At 34.6% G+C, this 24,124-nt stretch overlaps 1 protein-coding gene across 3 annotated transcripts in view; it reads right to left on the bottom strand.

Annotated features, from left to right (window-relative positions):
* Positions 1-14,010: 14,010 nt before the first annotated feature.
* The window catches only part of LOC118185170 (uncharacterized), a 121,082-nt gene continuing 110,968 nt past the window's right edge, over positions 14,011-24,124 (bottom strand). For all 3 annotated transcript variants that reach the window (XM_085822376.1, XM_035354982.2, XM_035354981.2), the window contains one exon: positions 14,011-16,315. In XM_085822376.1, coding sequence (XP_085678502.1) covers positions 16,121-16,315 — 195 coding nt within the window. In that variant the 3' untranslated portion in view covers positions 14,011-16,120. The remainder of the gene's footprint in view (positions 16,316-24,124) is intronic.

Genomic DNA, 24,124 nt, shown 5'->3' with positions numbered 1-24,124 from the left:
CATGCCTGTCCCACTACACTCAGGTATTTATAAATATGCTGACGATACAGTTATCTTAACCAATTCTAGAAATCCACAAAATGCTCTTGACAAACTCCAAATGCAAGCTAATCTAATCAACAAATACTGTGAAGATTAGAAATTTAAACTTAACGCAGTTAAATGTTGTGTTGTTTTATACCGCAGATACAAAAAAAATTATCCTGTTAACTACAATATAAAAATAGATAATTCACCAGTTCCTGTAGCAAGCTCATATAAATACTTAGGAGTGTACGTCGACAAAGCTTTAAATTTCAAGGATCATATCCAGTATACCAGTAAAGCTAATGCAGCATTCATGTCTCTTTACTCCCTGCTTGGAAGGAAAGCTAAATTAAATCTAAACATCAAGAGAAAACTTTACATCACCCTCATTAGACCAATTCTACTTTATGCAGTTCCTGCATGGGCGACTGCTGGAAAAACTGAACGCCAGAAAATAAACGTCTTACAGAATAAGATTCTTCGAAGCATTACCAAAGCACCTTGATTTGTGCGTAACGTGCAAATTCATAAGGATTTAAAGATTCTGCCGATTCACGATCAAATACTAACTACTGCACACAACTTCTTTGAAAAAATGAAAAACTCGCAATACCCGGCTATTAAAGAACTCACAAGCTATGATCCCACAGAGGAACATGTAGTAAAAAGACCGCGAACTATCCATCATAATGCATTATGGTGGTAGTGTACAGTATATATATTTTATTGTACTTATTTCACGTATTTTAATACTCTTCATTTAATCAAGTTTTGCTTATGTTTTGGACTGTGCTCTGACAAAGCTTATGGACTTTGATTGCAACTTATATTTACTTATTTTACTTATTATTTCTATTTAACCAAGAATTTATTTAGTAGAAAAGTGTTTTATAGAAAAGACTTTGCTTACAGTGAAAAATTTTAGTTCGCGGTCTTATGACTCCTTCACACGCTACTGGCCATTTCGCATCACGTGGTGTTTACTCTACAACTTTAAAAAAATAAATTTTCTTGCATGATTAATTAATTATACTGTACTCGAATTGTGTTTCTGAAGAATAAGGACATTATTATCTCTTCAAATTCGCCTTTTTGAACTTCTACGGAATTATTTTACATTTTATTCAGCAATTTTATGAAATTTAGGACTTATTTTGCACCGACCACTGCTAATGACATGCCATTTAATTACATTTAAAAATGACTATTTACTGAGTTTATCTCATGACTTCGACCTCGCCTTCGGGTGTGGTGTATTTTTCAATACACCTCTTATTTTATTATGATTACTAAGGGCCTTTGGTAAAATGTTAAACTACTGGTTAGAACTCCTAGAATAGAAGTTGATGCCAGAAGAAAAGATACGATCCTAGATCCTAGACTCTACCTCAGGTGAAAAAATATATAGGCACTGCATTGATGATCAGAATTGTTGAAATATCGTGGTAGATACTTCTAATAAAATTTCTGGAGCATATATAATGTCATTTTAGTATTAGAATACTAAGTTATAACTTTTAATATACCTAAATACATTTATTTATCATTAGCTCATGAAAATCGGAAGCTATCTTGTCTAACTTTTCAAATCTTCATTTTATTAGTCAGACTAAAACACCTGTCACTTAGAGAAATACTTTTCTGATTATTTTTTAATTTGACATTTTTTTGTGTTCGTGTTGCTGCTTCTTTGAAAATCTGCCTTATTAATTTTTCATTTTGGTTTCCTTTTAAACTGATTCATCTTTAAAGCTAAATTTTCACGTTTTCACTTTCTGTAAAAAAAAAAAAAAAAAAAAAAAAAAAAAAATCTATTATATTACTTTGTTTAATTCAATATAGCAAATCATATGAAAGTTATCTGAGTAAAGGGAAGAATGTATTGGTGGAGGATTTTCTAAGGCAGGGTTTCCCAACCAGGGGTGCGAGATAGTATTTTCATTATTCGTTTAAAATAAATTAAATAATTGTTTAAAAATTGCACTTAAGATATTGATGCGCGTGCAAAATATATTTACTTGTCATGCGTCGGTTACAGACTTACTGCGCATATTGTTAATGTCAGTCTTATTTTGCAACGTGATATTACGCTACTTAATTCTGAGTGCATTCTGTAGTTATTCTATATTCGTACTCTGTTCGTTTTACAGCTGTCTGTCATAATTAGTGATTATACTTCTGAAATATAATTTATCTTTTGTTATTTTTCTTCCAATCAACTTGATCCAGATTTTTAGGTTTTATTTCTTTGATTTTAGAAAAAAAAAAAAAAAAAAAATTAATTATTATCGAAGTTCATGATGTTAAAAAGAAGAAAAGGAAATAATGTTTGAGTAAAGTTGGTTTTCACTTTGCACTTCAACAACTGATGATGTGCAAAAACCCCAGCGCATATTTTGTAGCGCTGTTTTTTCATACACCAGTCTGAAGCCGTTTTAACTGCTGGAACATTTCACCAACCGGCACGGTGGTGTAAATTTTTCCGGCTACGATGTTGAATCATTGAAAGAGTCATTGAAGAGATTGATCAATCAAATCATTGACGAGATGTATTTGACTCTCAAGCAGTCCTTCCAAATTTTTTTTTTTTTTTTTTTTTTTTTTACTGAAATTCGCTGCTAATGACTTCATATCCCATGCCGTATAATGTGGCCAAACGCAAGAAGTCCCTTACTATTGCAAAGGAATTGATAAAACCATGTGCACTAGATGTGGCAACAATTATTCTGGAGAAAAAAGCCAAAACAAGCGTAAATTAGTGCCGTTATCAAGTAATGTTATTCAAAGCCGAATTAGTGATTTCAATTTGGACATTTTGGATTAAATTGTCGTTGATATTAGAGCTAGTCCTTTGAAAATTTCTCCCCAGTTGAACTGATGTAACTGATGTCTCCAGTACCTCATGATGCAAACTGCAGTAAAATCATTGCATTGGTGAGATATATCCGTGATGTTGCCTTAATGGAAGATTTCCTGTTCTGTGAAAATGAGAACAACCACAAAAGGAAAAGATATCATCTAGTAAGTGAAGGACTTTTTTCCGAAGTATGAATCGGATATCGAAATTATTGGTTTTATGTGTGCTGGTGATACCAGTGCTGTGTTAGGAAATCAGGATTTAAACTGATGGGAAGCAAGACATTTCTCACTTAAAAAGTATCCCTTGTTTTCTTGACCGACATGCTCTAGCATCAAAAACATTACCTCTAAAGATGAAAATGTCTTTGTCACATTAAAGAACATCAACTGCATTAGGGGTCGTACTCTGGTTTTGCGGAGAATTTGTAAGTAAACATTCGGTGTTGGGTTTACATATGGAAGTCCGCTGGTTGTCGCGCGAGAGTACTTTATTGCATTTTTTCGAAATTCGAAAGGAAATTAAAGCTTCTCTGAAGGAAAGAGATTAACATTTGATTGGAGACACGAAATCGCAAGAATTCAGCCAAATGTTAGCCTACTTAAGTGATGATTTTATTCATGTGAATAACTTGAATTTGTCTGTCCAAGGGGAAAATGTAAACATATCGATATAATGCGGGAAGATATGTGGTTTCAAAGAAAAGTTACAGCTTTGGCGTCGACGAGTTAGAAGAGAGCATTCTAATTTTTTATCACTTGAAGGAATGATTGATAACAACAAGGCTCTGATTGCAAGTGTATGTAAAGATATGGATCATATAGAAATATTATCCATATTATCCATTTTGTAGTCATTTTGTAGAGACATTAGGTTATTTTGAAAGCAGGCAAGATGAAAAAGGAGCAAACACCTTCGCCGGGAATCGAACAACGGACCTCTAGAATACGTGCCCAGCGTGCAGACCGCCACACTACGAAGGCATGCCAAGGAGGCGGGAGAAATACTTTATAATTTGATGGGTATTTTAAAGGAAGAGCCTTGAAAACTTCGGAAATATGGACTTAAACTCTTACAGTTTGGATATTATGTCGGATGATGTAGTAGTACTGATGGAAGATCCTTCAGAATTGGTCACGAATCGTGTTCTTGAATCAGTTTGAAAGCCATGTTTTGGAACAATACTAGTGTTCGGCAATGAATATATTCCTAAAACTTTTATTAGTGAAAAGGCACAAACTGTGCTCATCTCATTTGCGACGACATACTTAGGTGGAAGGTATTTGAATAAACATATTCCGTAAAGGAACCTGTGTCCGGAAATGGCGGTTTAACTGGTACAGGGTGAGCGTTAGATAAAAACGGTCTGCTAGCCCCCCCGAGCGTTACGGCTTTTTCAGGAAACGGCATGAAAAATAATCGTGTGTATTCATCTGGTCTGTCGCAAAAACGGCAAATATTTTGACTCAAACTTCTTCAAAAGCGGGCCCCCCCTTACCATGTGGATATAATTAAGCTAATTCTCTCCTCCGTTGAATTTAGCGAGTGAAATTAGTTTTTCTCCCTATGGTATCTTCGTCACGGGATTTGGTTGCTAAAATGTTACTTTATCTCCTATTTGGCTACGTTATAGTTTGCATACTAACACATATGCTGTATAATGCTCGTACCTTAATCAAGATATGTGCCGAATAAGAAAGTTAGTAACTATGCGTCAGAAATAGAAACTACGTAAAATGCTTTAAATTTCCAGTTTCTTTAAGGAATTGCTTCGATGATGGTGAAAAATTTATCTTGCATTCTTTACAGTTATTTTCTTAGAAAATATTTTTTAATATACAAAGGGAATTTGTGAGAAGTTTTGCCCTCATGTTCTAATTTTTCGAATACAAATTATTCGCAACTTATTTTAATATTATGTTTATATTTAATTTTCAAATATTTTAAGTTTATTCCAGATTAAAGTATTAGATTTAAATAATTCTTTAGATTGCATCATAAATTTATTAGTAGTTAGTTATTTATGACATCGTTTTGACTTGTGAGAAATAAGTAAAGTATTGTAATCGCGAAAAATTTCGATTTGCATATCTCAAAGGAAATTTCCATTTTGATTTGTTCCATCAAGACTCTTACACATACGTATGTCGCATAACTTCACCATAAAATGGTGAAATTTTATATTTGGAACTTATGACTAGTTTTAGCGCGATGTGTGCCCGTACGTATTGTATTCATGTATATCGTATAACTCGAAAACGGTAAACCGTAAAATGTTGAAAGTTTCTGTATGCGATTGCTATAACATCTAGTTGTGCACCTCCCTTTTTACTGCAATCGAAAGTTCCAAATGAGCATTTTGAAATGGAAGAGCCTATTTCATTTTCAAACGAAATAGGTTTAAATGAAGTTTAGCAAAAATGTGTTTAATTTATTTGGTGTACAAGGAAGTCATGTGATGTCCGCATCAGATTTTTTAAGATGTTTCAAAATAAATAAATATATGGTTTGAATATCAAACGATCTCAAATATATGAGTTTTATTTGTTTGTAAATATTTTACAGGAAAGATAAGAAGTAATCTAAATAGCATACCTTGAAGAGAAACACATTAAATACACTTTTTTAAAAGCAAAATTTAAAGAATAAGTGATTAAATTTTCTTTAAATACATTTTGTAAAATATTATATATGAAACCAGATATTGTTTTCAGAAAGACAATTTGTAGAGTGATTAGGTTTTTTTGATGCTAAGGACGTGTAAAATGAGCAATGCCCTCGCCGGGATTCGAACCTGGACATCACGAATACGCGCTGAGAGTGCTACCATTACACCACGAAAGATGCAGTGAGAAGTTAGAAAATACCTTATATACTCCGCCTTTTAAAGGCCGACTGGAGATTAGGAGGCTCACTGCCAAATCCTGGTGGTGAAGAATCATAATCCATCCCCCCTTTTTTTAGTTCGGACGCCACTGTAGAACATTAGGTTATTTATGGAGGAGACACATAAAAAATGAGCAAAGCCCTAGCCGGGACTCGAACCTTGGATCTCTCGAATATGCGCCGAATGCACTACATTACACCACGAAGGCATGCAGAAAAGAGGGAGAAAATGCCTTATAACTTGAAGGAGGAAAGTATTGTTTTAAAATTAATACCGCACAATAATTTCCGTCTTAAATTGTCTTTCTGAAAAATACTTTTTGTTATATTCATTTTATAGTTCATCTAAAGCAATATTTCAATACATAAATTTGATATTCTTAAAGTTATGATATCTAAATGTATTTATAAGCAGTCAGTTAAAACACAATATAACAACTGCACAAGATCTACGTAAAGATCCATTTCTATCGTCTATTTCTATCTATTCTATTATCCGTTTCTGTCTATTCTATGATCAGCCAAAATAGAGTTATAATTATCCTCTTGAATATTTGAACGGGTAAAATATGTCAATATGGCATATGCGAACAAGTAAAATTATCTCACTACTGTTAGGGATGTTGAATGTGAAACTTCCTTTACAAAGGCGGCAAAACATATGACAGTTTTAGGTTTAGTTTAGTTTATTTAATTACGTCAAAGTAAGAAAGTGTTATCTTACTAATGAAAGTATGTCTTCGTGGAAAACTTTCCAAGGGAAATTGGCTGATATTGAACCACAGAAGGAAAATCACCGAAGCGTCCATGCAGTCAACCTGTTTGCCAGAATTTGAGTCCGGGTCGAACTACCAGTGTTCAACGATATTACCGCTCGACCATTGACTAGCCCATATCTATTTAGGAAAATGTGACTTTGCGTGCTATGTTAAATTTTTAAATTTATGTGGCACGCAAATTATTTAGCCGAGCAATGTAATAGCAAATTCTTTAATGACTCGATTCTTGTAGTTTTCTACGAAACTGGGTTTTCTGATAGCAGACTGGATAAGACCACAAAATCTGGTCCTTCGATACGGACTCGAATCATGGCGTACAGCCTGGCTACATAGGAACTTTTTACGATTTCTCTGTGTGAAATACAATTATGAGCCAAGTTTCCGTTAAGAATCTTCCACTTCTTAGTCAGATAATTCAAGAATGTTTCATCGTTTTCAATTAAAACAGACAAGCTTTTTAGGAAGAACGACGTAAAGTAGTATACATTAATCATTAACTTTTTTCCAAAATATTCTTATTAAAAATCTGTTTAACAATGATTATATTGTTTATATATCCTAATAAATTATGAATATTTTTTTACTTTCTTGTTATCTCTGTTTCTGCGTATTATAAAAATTCAAGCATTCAGATTTTAACACAAAAATAAAATCTTTCCGCAGTAACAAATATAACGTTTGCAGTCCAGTCGAAATTATGTAAGAAAAATACTTTTTTTTTTTTTTTTTTTTTTTTTTTTTTACAGCAACAGTATGCTTTGGCATATTTAACTAATATAAAGCATTCTAGGGCGATCTGCCTAAAAGGATGGATGCCTTCGTTGGAGGACTTTATAAGAATTCAGGATTAGTATTCCATTATTTCAATGCCAAGACGCCTCCTGAAATCTTTGTTATAAATATTAAAATTTTAAAGCCCTAAATCATAGAAAATACAGTTTCTGAAACTTATTATATTCATACAACTGCTTTGCAGTGGAAGAACACTTTCTATTTTGAAATTTCTTGCTGTAGGATTAATGTAAAAGTTAAATTTCGTAACTTAGTGTATGTAGATAAAATGATTTATATAGCATCTAGATATAATGCGAAATTTTTTTGGATTGAAAAAGTGACAATCAGTTCAGAATCAACAAGTTACAAAATAATCGAACATAATATCCATTTGGAAATACATTCCATATAATTTTCGAAGTTAAGATGTCCAACAAATCATATAATGCTGTCGTGCTGGTACATTTATAAAGACTTACCCGTTTTTGCCTTGCGTCCTCTGGTGGTGCAAGTAGTAGTAGGTCCAATTAGTAAACTGAAAGATCTATGATTCGAATTTCAGTCTTTAAGAGAGTGAGGTGTCAGTGAGGTGTTGGGATGGAGTGGAGGGAAAACGCGGCGGTTCTTCGGGGGTCGACCACGGTTTACAGTTAAGCTGTTTAGTTCCGAGATTCTGGCTACGGAGTCCTGTCCGAAGGAGTGCGAGTGCTCGTCGTGTTGACGGCGGCAATTCCTGTCCTGCGGCCTATTAATTTCGATTTCGTCACTGATATTTTTCCCAATTGTGTAAGAGTCTGAACTGCTCGTGCTGGAGTCTCTATTTTGCTTTAGAAATTATGGAAATATGGAAAGTCGTCATCTCCTGAGGTCTGCCTTGGTCTGTTGTCTCCAGTTTCAACCTCCTTCTCTTATCTTCAGTGAAACTTTGAAATCGGGAAGATGATTGAGTTAAAATGCTGCTTGACGGAGGTTAGTGCTAGAACTATGAAAAATTCCGGTTCCTGAAAACAACGATGAAGATTTGGCTGTTATGTTTTCGACGTAACAAATCGTCCATTCTGTCTGCAGTTTCGAGCGATATGCATAGCTATACGAACATGGATTTTACTGATATGCATTTAATTCATGGGGCTGCAGACACGGAAACGGAGAATGTTACAGGGAATCGTTTTGTATACCTCTTTTGAGCAGCTGATCTATTTATTGATTAAAGGAAAGCACTCGTGTGTTCAAGAATGTAGTGCCATTTTTATAGTTTCAAATATTATATATTTAAAATGGTGCTTCTTGTTACGTTTGAAAATTAACAATTGTAATTTATCTCTTAAATGGACTTTCGCAGCTAATTTCGCGCCTTTCCCTTGAGGTAAGTGAGGCATTTGACTCACCTTTCTTCCGCTCACTCACTTCCAAAAGTTAAGCACGAAGATGTAAAATGCAAAAAAATGAACAAACACTGCTTTGATTAACACAAAATTCCGCAGGAAAGTAGCATATATATTTATGCACGAAACAAAATCAATAATTATATACAGAAATGAAAACAATATTAAATTTTTGTAAGTTATCAGATAATGACATACTGAAGACTTAAACAGAATTATGTATAAAGTGAAAATAAACAGCATAAAATGAAAAAAAGAACATTAATAGGGTATGTGATTCCCCCTCATCTGTATACAAAGTTTACACCTTGTGACCATGTTTTCAATTAGGTGGTCAACCACCGCAGAATTAAGTAATCGCCATTCTTCTTGTAGAGCAGTTTCCAGCTCAATAAGAGTGGCTGGAGGTGGGAAACGTGAAGATACAGCACGGCCGAGAGCATCCTAAAGATTTTCAATGGGATTAAGGTCGGGCCAATATGCTGACCACGCCATACTCGCAATCCCTTCACTCTCCAGGTAGTCATCGACGATGTCAGGTCTATAAGGACGTTCGTTAGCGTCCATTAAAACAAAAGTAGGGTCAACTGCTAAGATGTGCATGTTGGTGCGGTATCCTATTGAAATCCCTGACCACACCACAATGCTTCCGCCTCGGAATGCGTGATGTTCGGTGATGTTTTGGGACTGATTGCGTGTTCGTCGATCACACCACATCCTTATACGCTTGTCATCTGGCTCCAGAGCAAATCTTGACTCATCAGTAAACATGACATTGCCCCAGTCAGGCACATTCCAATTGACATGTTCCCAGCACCACTGTAATCGTGCGCCTCTTGATTGGACGGATAGAGGAACACAAACTCAAGGTACCTGGGCGTACAGTCACTCCCACAGTAGCTGCAGATATCGCCTTACCAATGGACGCTGTAGCCATAGATGTCACACGCGTGGAGATCGCTCTGCGAATCCGCTTGGCTACAATAGCAATATATCGATCTTCCGCAGGTGTTGTAACCCTTGAGTGACCGACTACGGGCCTTCGGATAACTGTCTGTGTGACTTGGAATTGTTTCCATAAACGTGAAATTACAGAATGATGAACGCCGAAGAAAAGAGCAACATGTGTGATCGGCTATCCTGCTTCAATGCGCCCCACAGCACGTCAGCTGTCAGAATCTTCCATTCGTCTTCTAGAAGTCATAGAAACACCTACGTCTTAAAAACAATTTGTGCGAAAGTTTTAAACACCTTCTCTCAGCACTAACTATCAACTTCTGTAACCCTTCATAAAGCTGGCATGAAAGCGCGATTGGCTGTTAACTAACATTTTTGCATACTTCCATCTACCTCTGCAGCGAATGGCATCCTCTTCAATCCTGATTGGCTTCCGGAAATTAGCATTTTCCTCTCCGTGCTTAACTTTTGGAAGTGAGTGTATATTACTCTTTAGCTAATTTCAGCTTTTGACTGTAGACCCAACCTCGAAAACCTTTCCTCAGAATCATACGATGAACATCTCTAGTGAAATCGTTGTGTTCATGAGCAGTAACTTTCTTAATATGATATATATTCACTTCTAAAGTAGGAAGTTTGTTATACTGCACAAAAAACACGCCTTCGAAATCTATGTATAGTTTTCTACGAATTTTGTTCGCCCAGATTCTTATAGATAATAATCCCAATCTACATAGTGTAAGGAAAAAATAGTTTGTTTCACGTGAAAGTTCATAGTTTCAATGATCAGCTGAAGCCAAAAACATGCAGTTAACAGAACAGCATTCTGAACATGAGCTTCCGAATAATTATTTCTTACGAGTATTAATGGGCAACCCATACAAGTGCCTTACAGAGATTTAAATCAGTGACTAACCAATAAAATGTTTTTTTTTTTTTTTTTTAAATTCAGTATATAATTGTTGCTTGTCCGCTTGGCTGCGTCCGACACGATGGCTGATTTCTCGAAAAGGTAATCTGCAATTTCTGTATGCAACGATTTTGCTTCACTCGAACTCAGAACGTGCGCGAATGATGCTCATGTTTTTCTAATACACATAATGAAACTGCCCACACAACTCACGTTATTCAAAACGGCAATCTTTCCTGTCTTTATATACGGATTGTAAGAAGCGCTCATGATGTCCATGAAGTCGCCCATGATGTGCACTTGCTCTGAAATCTTAATCATTTGCATATTCCACCGCGGTATACTCATGATGCAAGTTTCATGTTGTTTGGATGCTTCCTTTATGTTGTTGCATTTTGATGGCCAGCAGTTTATATCTGTGTGTATGTTCCAACTGCAGCTTGATTCTAAGCATTAAACCTTTCTTGTACTTTAGATTCAAATAGAACATCTCGATAAATATAAGAAGTTATTTATGGAAATTTTGTTTGTTGTTATTGTTATAAAAACGCACTTCTCGGAAATTACAATTTAATTTTACGTAATTGCATTGCATTTTACATAATTTCTCATCTAACAAATATATTATTTGAAATTCCAGCTCATTATGTCACAGGCTATAAAACGTTCATATCAATTTTCAAAGTTTTCGTAAATTTTACATTGGAGAATCTGTCTACAAATTATAGCATTTACGTAATACTAATTTCGTTCAATATTCTTTAAATAACTTTTGTTAATTCAAGTATTTTAAGACCCTTTGAATTTCGAAGAATAAACGCATAAATAAATAAAAACTGCTTCAATATATTGTATGAGTTTGTAATGGATTAAACCGACTTTTAGATTAGACATAAATTTTTTTTTAACAAAGTCGAGCATCAAAATTTACATTTTCTTGCAAGTTCATGCTAAATAGAAAATACTAAAATATTTCTAGATGGACCCAAGTGAATTTGTTACATTATCAACTTCAACTATAGTAGCTCTTAAAAATGTAAATTGATAAATTAATAAATGCTTTTATGAAAATCTTTGTCAACAACAACAACAACAAAAAAATGACTATATGAATATCTGAGTTTTAAAGATATTACACTTATCAAAATGATGGCAAAAATAAATATCTTATGATGCACTTAAAAAGAAGTAAAGATAAAATATAATTATTACGGTGTAGAAACACTCCAAGAAAAAAATCTGCCAAATCCTGGTGGTGAAGAATCATCATCCTACAGCTTTTAGTTCGGGCGCCACTGTAGTATCATTAGCTAAATTTGAAGCAGGAGATGTGAAAAATGAGCAATGCCCCTGCTGGGACCCGAAGCTGGACCTCTCGAATACGGGACGAGTGTGCCATCGTTACAACACCATACCTTATAATGGTGATTAGATTAACTTTTTTAAACGAAACATTTTCGTGCGCTGACCACTTAATGTCTTAATTACTGAAAATCTACAGTTCCTATCCGGCAAGAATACAAATCCTAGAATCTGTTACTAATCAAGCATCCGTCTAAGTTTTGTTTTTTAATCATTTCGGAACTGATGTAAAGGTGTAAAAGCTGCAAACTTGCATCGCATGGGAATTATATTCCTCTTTTATATCCCTCTGAGCCTATTTTGGGTTTTTTACCAGAGAAAAAGGTTATGGGGGATCGTAAAAAGATAAAAAAATTATGTCGGGAGTTTTACTTTGAAACAGCAATAAATATCTAAATATGTGAATACTGGTTCCTGTAATAGTGTTTTGAGTGAAGGATATATAAAGTAACAGTAATTCAGTTACTTCAACTTTCAAAGTGTTTTCCAATTAGTTTTGGTCTAACGCCATTGCATTAAACATTAATCTTTCATTTATCTTACATGCAAATTACTGGAGTGCTATCTATTGACTTAAAACTTTTAATTTATTTTTCAAATTATAATTGAACTGGTTAACAAACTGAGTGATTTAAGTATAACAAACTCACTTCTCAATAATTTCATTATGTATTTTATTTTTAATAATAATTATAATTATATAGTATATATACTATATATGCGATACAAATTAAGTTACGTTAGTTTATAATATATCCAAATGGTTATTCTTGTGAAAATTTGCAATATAAATACAATTAGCGAAACGCGTTTATAACGTAGTACCTCTGTAAAGAATTGTTTGATTTTTTATATCAAATTTAAGAATCTAAATTTATCATTACGTTGCAACGCATGGTAGTGTAACTCATACAAAATTATATTTGATTTTTTTATTATCTTTTTATTAACATGAACTTCAGTTTCAGCTTATTTTATTTCCATTTCTAATTTCAATTACTTGTCAAAAGTATCAAAATGTGAAGAATGTAAATGGTGGCATGTTCCCTGAATATCACAAAATTTGTTTTCTCTATGTTGAAAATCATACTTATTAGTCCAAAGGGACTTTGTCCTTGAGAGACTATAGTTTTCGTTTTGCGATTTTGCTTCGAATCACTCTGAATGTCCGTTTCACTTTTCAAATTGTTGCCACCAAATATTATTGCCCTGTATTATATTTGAAAAAATTAAATAATGAAGAATCTGCATAAATGTATGTATGTTTCTAGCATTCTGATAAAACAACGGTACCTATAGCCACCAAATTTTGAATGACACAATCCTACTGCGAATATGGGCATGTGGAAGCCCAAACTTGAAATTTGGAATTTGTTTTATGATCGATTTTATATTTTGTAAACCTTTAACGAATTTTTGATTAACAAACTCAAGGATTTCAAAGCGAGCAAAGGCAACGTTGTACAGAAAGACATTTTTATCTCCAGCGCGTGAGGCTCTGTATCAGAAATTCTAAAGATATGCTCAGTTTAAAATTATTTTGCGATATTGCTCTTGAACTGAATTTTATGATTTAAGTGCGAAGAACATGACTATAATAAATAAAGGTAACACACAAAATGTTAAAAAAACGCCCCTTTGGACGTAATTTAAAATCTGAAACCTTTCAGATTTTCTTTATTATTTTCTTTCCTTCTTTTTTTTTTTTTTTTTAAATATTTTTTAAACTTTAAAAAAGAGCATTCTTCTATCAAAATGTTTACAGATATTTCTTAGGATGTTAAAAATCACATTAGAATGACAATATACCAAATATCTGTGCTTTGCTTTCATTTATTGTTGATATATCTTAGTGAAATAGGATTTTCAACGTAATGCATAATGAAAATGAGAATAAATGAAATAAACCGACGATGTAAATTAGAGGAAAACGATATGCATGCTGTTTTAATATTTCTTTATATATACTTTCAGTTTATGACTTGTATGCATTGGAAATTGGAAGCGAAATGTAAAAATTAGAATCTTATTTTTTTTATTAGTCTGATATGCGTTTAAATCATAATAAACCCGTTTAATAAAAAAGAAGAAATTTATTAATATAAAGCTTAGATTGAGAATAAACTAAATATACAACAAGGAAAAAATTTATATATGCAATTTGATGTCGTAAGGAAACATTAAAAAAATAATAATAAATAAAACAGCAGTGTAACTCACAATAAACTTAACAATACATTAATAAAATACATAAATAAAGTTTATCATCACAATAAAAAAGCTTGATCAAGATCAATGGTAGAAAAGGAAAGTAATGATGTAAAAGTGTCTAATTTATATTTAATTCCGACTTTAAATGTTTTTGACGAAGCAGGCTCTTTCTTATACGCTGCTTTCACACTATTCCCCAAATGGCGAAGCAAAACATCCCTTCTAACATGTTTTTGAATTTTGAACTGAGGAGTAAGTTTGTACAGTGAATAGTCCAAAGGTTTAACTTAAAGACAAGGCAAATCTACCATTTCATCAACTGAGTAATCTTGGGATTCCCTATTGTCCTATATTCAAAGCGACTATGTTATATTCTGTTACTTTAAAATAGACACTTCAGAGTTATTTTCTTCGGCCCAGAGTTATTTTCTTCTCATAATTATGGTAACGACCACTGCGACAGAAGTTGGATTTCCCTAATTGTTTCTTTCTCACATTATTTCCGTTTACTGCGTTTCACTTCACGAAAAGTTTCTGATTTTATTACAGTTTCAAATAATGTGGAGAAAATAAGTGCTGTGCAGAAATTACGTATTACGATCGGTAATGAGGATGGTCAGAAAGGCATTGAAACGTTTATCTTAAAGTCGTAGATTATAGTCATAACAGCCATACGACTTAAGCCAGCGTCACATCTACTTCCTATCCCGGAAATTTTGGCTTTCTAAATATCTGGTTGACTTATACGAAATTCTGTGCTTTGTAGGAAACCTACAAGAAACACAGCTTTAAACGAAACATTTGCATCTCTGATGCAAAGTCCCGCCTAGCTAGCCGGATATCAGTTCCAGTCAAACATGTTCCGTCTAGGAATCTTCCAATGGTAGAAGAATGAGAATCTTGTTTCTCGGAAAAGTTTCTCCTGATCTCAGGCTTCGTTAGATGTGATAACCATATTACATCTAACGACGCCTGAGATTCCTTTTGCCACAATTTGTAGAAAAATAATTTGGCTACTTACAACAATAAAAATAAACTGAAATACATTATACGCCGTCAGAAAGGAACGTAACATCAGATATCTAGCATTCGCGAAAGAACGTTTTCAAATACCCGTGAAGGAAATTGAACGTATTCAATTCTGCTCCCCCCTTTTTTTTTGCTTGTGTATGAAAGCTCTTTGCGACCCTTATTTAGAAATTTTGAGACCATTAAAATGTTTAAACTAAGTGTAAATGCAGCATTAAAAGAGGCTTCTGACTTAAAATTGAATGTATTTAATTATTAATCAGTCAGTAAATTTCTGACATTTGTAATTAAATACACTCGATTTTAATCAATAACTTAATGGATAGTAAAATTATTTCATGTACTACTATGTCTCATTGATATTTTTTCATATCGCTATCTTTTTTGCGAAACAGCAGTTTTGTACTTTTTGAAGGAAAAAATTCTACGAAAACTACATTTATTAATACTCTTTCGAAATTAGTTTATTAAAGATTTTTATTAATTACTTACGATATACATTTTATTATGATTCATAGAAAAACTATTTCTTTCTAATTGTTAATTTTAAGATAAATTTTCCTGCGTGCACGCATTAATTTTAAGATTTCCCAATGAATAACATCAAAATGATTGCTTGGTTAATGAAAGTGATAGGAATGGAATGAACAATCTGAACAATCCAATAGAAAAAATGAACTTGAACAGTGAAGATGGTTAAATTGCGTATTTGTGAAGGAAGAAGTGTATGTTTAAAAAAATAATACATCGCTGTATTTAAGGCAAGAAGATAAAGTTAAATAATGCTAAAGCCTTCAGTTTTTCAGATATCTTCAAAATATTACATCTTTTCTAATTATCTTTTCTTGTGGTCAGTACATGAACTTGGTGCGTTAATCAATTATCTCGTGGTTAGTAGTAAATCAATTGAAATTCATAGAATTTCCAATATAAGGCTGTTCGTTTAATGCAGACCATTACCGATGGATGCTGTACAAGTCGATGATCTTCTGCTAACCTCGGTTTCACTACTTGCAGGAGCTAAGGAAGGAGTTGAACTACTGGCTAGAGGAGATCTCATCAACAAAGCTTTAATTATCCAGGTATCGTTCTTAAATCCTTTGCAAAATTCTTCTCGGCTCAGTTTCCCATCTTTGTCCTAAAAAACAAAAATGAAATACAGTTGTGTGAAAAGCATGAAAAGCAACGTCGTTACATATGATGTTAAAGGATCTGAAACTTAAAAGATCTGACAGAATGTCCAATTTCAATAGAGGGTGGTTCTTTATGATACAAATCCTTTATGACTTTACAGTATCTTCTTCTCATTTGTAACTTGTACAAGACAATGTTTTTAATCAAAATATCTATGCTTATACACTGGCCTTCTATGGCCTTGTATGTATATTTATATTTCTATTTTTACACGGAGGAAATATTCCCTTCTGCCAGGATGACTATTAATGCTGTAAGACTTTTACAACAAAGTCAGGTCAGTGGTTATCTCAGGCGGCGCTCAGTATCCTCTTCTTTCTTTTCGAAACTGACAGAACGGCTGGCTCACTGGGTTACGTGCTCTTCAGACTGTTGGATCTTGTTGATGGAATTAAAAAAAGCGAAAAAAAGAAACAAAACAAAAAAAAACAAAACAAAACAACAACTAGATCTTAGTACTGTGTCCTCCGGGAGTTGACTTTACGTAGGTGAGGAATACTGAAAGAAGAACCAAGAACATGGAAAGAAAGTGCATGGTGGGAACCACTTATCTTGAGCACTGCGAAGTTGCTGTTGCTTGCAAAAGAGGTACAGTCATTGTTGAGTACAAACGTGCTTTTATCCAAAAATATTCCCCATAATTATCGAAGCCCTTATTGTGCAGGCATAAAACAATCTTCCGAGTGCAAGAGAAGTTCTGGACGTGTCGGCGAATCAAGACGTGTCGGCATAAGTCATTCCAGAAAGAAGTGCAGGTGCTTAGTCATTCCTTCATGTTTTATGAAAAGTGAATCAAAGGGCCCCATTTTGCGTGGGAATGTATTTATATATCGATTTATCTGTCTATCTACTATACACACTTAAAGACGCTGAGCAATTAGAATCCACCAAAGGTAAGCTCCAAAAAGTGAATAAGAGTCAGATAGGGCACAATAAATTATTCCAAACGATTAAAATGAAGAACCTTGACTAAAATCATTTACATTATAATAAGAAATTTATTTTATAATCGTTTAATAATTTATTACTTTCATAATAAATTGTACATAAAAATAATATAAATATTTTAACAATTGACAAAATTTTAAGACAAAAACGATGTTTGTTTAACAGCTCCCTTCTCCTAGGAAAAATTGTCTATTCTTTAGCTGGGCCATTTCATTGCTACGGTTGAGTGATTGTCATTAATTAATTACTTCGTAAAAGATGAGAGAGAATGCGTTTGACGTAACCACTGATTGTCCTAAAATTAGTATTGTACTGTGAACGCTTATTTATATTTTAGAAGTTATATTGTATGATATTCCACAATTATGGCAAAAGTTCTAACTTAAATCATTTGGATTGCAAGTGCTACTTTTTTATAGTTAATTAAGGCTGCTTTGTTATTTTTTAGAACTATCATTGCGTTCCCTTCTTTTATTTTTGTACAAAAGTGTTTGAAAAATTTGCTTCAATAATTACAGTATTTATATCTATAAATAACACTGAAATTGTTACATTGACGCCACTGTTCAAATGGGTTTGGTTTGGTTTATTTAATTATGGCAAAGCACACTAGGGCTATCTGCCTAAGAGGAGGGATGCCTTCGTGGAGGACTTTCTAAGGGAAACTGGCTCGTATACACGTTACACATGGGGAAAACCACGAAAACGCCCATGCAGCCAGCCCGTTCGCGGGATTCGAACCTCGGACCGAACTACCGGTGTTCAGCGACTTTACCGCTCGGCCGCTGGTGGGCCCTGTTCAAATGGGAGATATTTAATTAACAGGTTTGTTGTCATTTAGAAATTCTATCAAGTATTGCAATTTAAATGATATATTAAAATACTGGATTGAATTATTTTATTCTGGTAAAATTTACTAAGTCTTTCTGCCACGGTTTAATTTCTAAAATCAGAATTACCAGAGCCCGATAAAAGGCCACCAGGAAAATTGAACAAAAATAATCAAATAAAAATTTAAATAATTAATCATTAAAATTAAGCACTATGAAAAGAGCTAATAAAACTAATGGATCAAATTAAATTAGCAACAAATAGTTAAATAATAAATTAAAATACTAATCTAATTTTATTTAGAGAAGACTAGGCAAGTCAGTATTTCGAGGCGTAAACCATTACAGTATTGATCAACAAAGTTATTTTAAAGAGAACACGTGGTTTAACAAAGATTTCAAAATTTCTGGTGTCCCCGTTTTATTTATTTATTTCCTTTCTCTCGTTACGGAAGAAATTATATGACGATGGATGAATTTTATATATATAATAGCTTTGTAGAGGAATTAGGTATTTTTGATGCTAGAGGAGTGAAAAATGTGCAATGCCCTCACCGGGACTCGAACCTGGAGCTCTCGAATACGCGCCGAGTATACTAACCATTACACCACGAAGGTACGCCGGAGTTAGGGAGGAAATGCCCCTTTTAACGGGTGACTGGGGATTAGGGGTCCCAAACGTCAAATCCTCGTGGTGAAGAATCATCACCCACCACCTTTTTAGTTCGCGCGCCACTGTAGAAGCGTTAGGCATTAGGTACTATGCTTGAGAAGTGAAAAATGTGCAGTGCCCTCAGCGAACTCGAGCCTGGACCTCTTGAATACGTGCAGAGTGTGCTAAATTAAAAATTAGGCATATAGAGAAGGAAAAATGTAAATTTTTTACTTACGTCAAATAGAAAATTTATCATGAGAAAACACTATATAAGATTTATTAATCCCTGAGCTTATAAATGAAATAGATGATGGGTATAAATCGTGAACTGTAAATAATTATATTTACTAACACTTGACAATTAGTGGTAGTTCGGTTCCTATTAGAGCGAAAGACAGATAGTCCTACCAACGGAAAATTTCTGTGCTCAAACTTATATAGCAAAACAAGTGGATGCTATTACAAACGCTTTTACTAGCCTAACACATAAAAATATGATGAAGAATATATAATTCCTAAGCGTGTTCACGGTGCTAAGTCTGACCATAAAATCTCATTAACCACTACTGAAACTGTAAGAAATGATACCGGCAACTGGCAAAATGCTTCAGCGGGAGACTATTGATAAGATTTGTGTAAGCAGAAGTTAACGTTTGTACGTTAACTTCTGCCTACACGGAACTTGTTTGCTTCATCACGCAAAAGGTAAAAGAAAGCTATTCGTTATGTTATGTTGAAACATACCCGACTTTACAAACCATTCCTCTTTGGCTATTGTGATGACATTATTTCGCTGCAACACAGTCTGTGTTTCTCATGAGCTCTGTGTAATAATATATTGTTGTCTAACATTCGGCAGCACTATTAGAACGCAAAAGATAAGGATCGAAGTGCTCATGAAATCGTTCCTCAAATTAAGCTGTTCAATAGAAAATTCTAGCTCACCCAACTTTGGCCCAATGGAACCCATCTGACAGAGCCCATTTTTTACATATCTAAATCATTTCGAGTGCAAGAAGAGGATTAGCTTCAGTGGAAAAGAGTAGAGGTTCAACTTATTATAGTCATGAATATGAACACATCTAGTAATTCCATTTTAGAAAAACAACAAAGACCAGTTGGGAATAATGACCACCACTACAATAGAACAATACTGAATGCTGTTTGAAACTGGCTGTAAAACCTCTTGACAGACCGTTGAAAAATATTAATAACAAGACAATCTGATTTCTCATTTTTCTGTAATATCTCCAAATAGACGTCTAATTCAATTAACGTCTTATAACATCTAATTCAATTAAATTTGTTCCGTCCTGAAAAAATGCATAACTTTTGTAATCTGCTTGCTATCTCTGTGTGAAATAATATAGTTCTGATTTGAAAAAAACATAAACAGTTTTGCAATTTCCGTGCATTCGATTAAACATTAACTGTCTTATATAACGAATAAATTGTAACCTTGTAAGGAATTTTCTTTCTCGTTACTGGGTGCCTTCGTGATTGAAATGGAAGCACATCCGGCTAGCATTGGTATTCCGGCAGCTGAATCTCGGAAAAGGCATAGCTGATTTTCTTCTCTTTTTTACTTGTAAAAATACCAAAAGATACTAGAAATGTTCCCCGAACTAAAGTGCGGTGGACCATAATTTGTAACCCAGTTCCACTTCATGAGAATTTGAACCCAATGGAAGTTGGGCAACACAGAACGACATGCGGGAGTTTAATGGCTTCCATTCGTCAGTGCTTAAGAAGACAGATCTATTTATATCTTTATTAGACATTACAGCCACATCTCCTACCTTCATTCAGAAAATTGGTATGTTGCACACATCAGTATCCGCATGTATGAACCATACACAGTTGATCTGTAACACTCTGGATTTGTGAGCAAAACGATATTGCTTTGTGTTCCTTCAAGCATATAGCACAAGAAACTGAGCCTACGGTGTTGTGTTTGGCATATATGGGCTCATCCGTGGCGTCGTCTTTTCTGATGAACTCCAGTTTGTTTCCTGCATCATGATGGCTCTATTCTTGTGCGAAGACATTGAATGGAAAAGAATATTGCAAGCTCACATTCTTCATCGTCATGCTGGCCGAGAGCCAAAATTGATATATGGGTACACAACGTGTTTACCTATTTTTTATCATATCCAGTACTTTGATTAACCACCATTATAGTATTGATATTTTGATGCTCGTATCTGTGCTATATTTTGGGGGCTTTCTGTCGTCCGCATTTTCAACAGGACGCTGCAAAACCGCATGTTGTTTAGGATCCTTTTCGACTCCTGCTTTGGCCTGCGTATTTTGCCTATCTCTCAGCAACTTAAAAACCTAGGTCATAGCTACAGAGATTCTTGCACGATGACACTTTGCAACCAGTACTACACACGAACTCTGGCATAGAACTGAAGCCGCATGGACTGCAGCAGCTATAACTGCCGCCCAATGTCTGTTTCACTCCGTAACCAGTAATATTTCCCTATGCTGTACTTCAAGATTATCCCAAATTTTAATAACTTATTCACTTCATTATAATATACAAGTATTTGTAAAATAATACGATTCTGCTACCTGCTTTCCTTAATGATATACTAGTTTTAATGGTTAGTGGTGTATTCCATCATTGCTACACATTGTAAATTGTTAACTATAATGAATGTAGTCTAAACTTTGTCTACATTGCTATGCATTGTGGTTTTTATATATTGCTCCTAAGTGTTTATCAATTTTATTTTGTTTGCCACACATTGTCATTGTATGTTATTGCTACATACTGTACATTTTATGTCAGTTATGCAACTTATCCTATACCCTCAAACATATTTTCTTATCTGCATCCTGAGATTTGATTATCCTCTTAGTTTAAAAGTTTGTTCAATCAATCTCTTAGTACTTACCATTCTGACAAGAAGCCTGCAACTAGTTATTCTCAGTGGCTGAATATGTTTTAATTACAAATGGCCGGCCACTTGCAACTGAATATATTCATTTGGTAATAGTCACTACCTGTTTGTCAATAAGTTGCGCAGTTAATTTAATCACCAAGAGAGCTTTGCGCAAGATACACCTCTAGGCATCGACCGAATTTTAATAGCTAGAAAGAGGAAGCTCTGTCCTACTTTTGATGAAGAACATCCCAGGGAACGCCCGACTGAATATAAAGCTGAAAAGCGTATCATGTGAATTAGCTTCCTATCACTGTTGTTATGCTATAGGGGCATATTGCGTTGCTTCCCTTTCCTTTATTTGGGATGCTAAAATGCTTATACTATCAGAAGGAAGTTGCCCATTGAAAACTTCGAAGAAGAAGACAACGGAAAAAAAAATAAATAAAAAACACCACGAAACATTGCGGTAGAAAATAAATCAGTGCAAAAACTTTTCAGGTTTAAAATATTGTCATACAAAATACCAAAGTGAAAAATAAAGCCGCTTTAATAAATCTTTGCTTGTTGATAACGTCACAGACGTGAGTTCATGGATGATAAAAAAATTAATCGAATTTTAGTGTAATGATTTGGAGGAAGGAAGTAATATATTTATCTCTATATTTCATCTTTTTTGTATAAACTAAAAATAATTTACTGTAAAAGCAAGAAGGAAACATAATATTGATAAAAGTAAAAATTCCGTTTCCGTGCCAGAAAGCAAATTTTAGTTAGCGCATGTTAAAGTTAGGTAGAAAGAAGTAAAATTTAAAAGTTTGTTCAATCAAAGCGTATTTCACCTGCTGAAGGCCACGTTATTAATTGAGTATCTTAACAGCAGTCTGTCAGCGGAGTTTCGTTATTCTCGCCATTAGGCTTGTCACGCCGGTATTAGATTTGAGCCAGCAAGAACGTATTCTTTCTGTGTGGCCTTTAGCTAATTTACGACATAGCTTAGTTTTAATTTTGAATTCATTACTTTTAAGTTCCACTTGGCTGGATTTGTAAGCGTAAGACGTGCCTTTTATTAATCTATTGAGTTTAATAAAAGGGTCTTTAATACCCTTAGTATGCTTCTGTTATAATTTCCAAGACATAGCGATAATTCCTCTACGTTCTCCTCTGAGTCTCAAGTTGGTTTATGCTTCCAAAGAAGATGAGACTCTACATACTAACTATTAAAAGTAATTATTTAATTAATATCTTTTATAAAGACATATTACACTGAGGTGCCACTGAATTAGGGATACCTACCTAGTAACGAGTTGGGTCTCCTCTGGCTTTGATAACGGCTGCCACACGACGAGGCATAGATTCAACAAGTTTCCGGAAACGTTCAACAGGAATGGCTTCACAAATATTGGCTAAAGCTGTCCATAATTCAGTAAGGTTCGTTGGTGCTGTGTGATGGCCCTTCACGCCTTGTTCCAAACATCCCAAAGATGCTCAATAGGATTTAAGTCTGGGCTTCTAGGTGGCCAATTTATGACAGAAAAGTCAGAGGAATGCTTATCCAACCAGCCAGTATCCAACCGGGACTTGTGAAAGGTACAGTTGTCTTGTTGGAAAACTCCATTTTCGTGCGGATAACAGAACAGCATAAACGGATGGAGGTGATCACCCAGCAACTCTACGTACCACACAAAGACCATGATTGAGCCACCATGCTCTTATACAGTTTCAACCTGGCATGCAGGATCCATGGCTTCATGAACCTGACGCCATATTCTCAGCCTCCCGTCAGCATTAAGTTGTCAGAGTCGAGACTCATCACTTCGTTCTACTCGTTCCCAGTCTTCTACACTCCAGTCTCTGTGCTCCCTTGCCCAGGCAAGACGTGCAGCCCGATAGCGAGCAATGATACTCTCGTAGGTCGACGACTCAAACCAATACGGTGAAGTGAACGTTGCACAGTCCATTTACTGACTGTACGACTGGCACCGTCATTCAACTGGGTGGTAATTTGAGCTAATGTTTATCTTCGCTGGCTACGTACAATACGCCTGAGCCGTCTCTCAGTCTCTCACGACGCACTGTCAAAGCTAATTGTCCTTTGCAGTTTGCCCGATCGCTATTTTTTGTCCACCATCCATGTATTCTTGGTAAATTCTTGACACTGTCGACCTTGAAAATCCTAGCTGTCTGATAATTTCGGAAATTGAATAGCTCATGCGTCGCGCACCTACGATTTGTCCGCAATCAAAGGCGTCTAAATCAGGCAGTTTACCCATACTGGCAATTACAACAACTAATTCAGAACTTGGACTTAGACATTTAGATATACCGAACTATTGACTGACGAAACGTTGCCGGTTCATGAAATCAAGCTCTAGGGCACATGACATAGTAAAATCTGGACGAGTATAACATCTCTGAAGAGAAAACGG

This window comes from Stegodyphus dumicola, chromosome 8, assembly GCF_044657685.1.
Source record: "Stegodyphus dumicola isolate Sdum_Otavi_A_Nest chromosome 8, ASM4465768v1".
NCBI classification, from domain to species: Eukaryota; Metazoa; Arthropoda; class Arachnida; order Araneae; family Eresidae; genus Stegodyphus; species Stegodyphus dumicola.
This window is presented reverse-complemented; position numbering and strand designations above follow the sequence as displayed.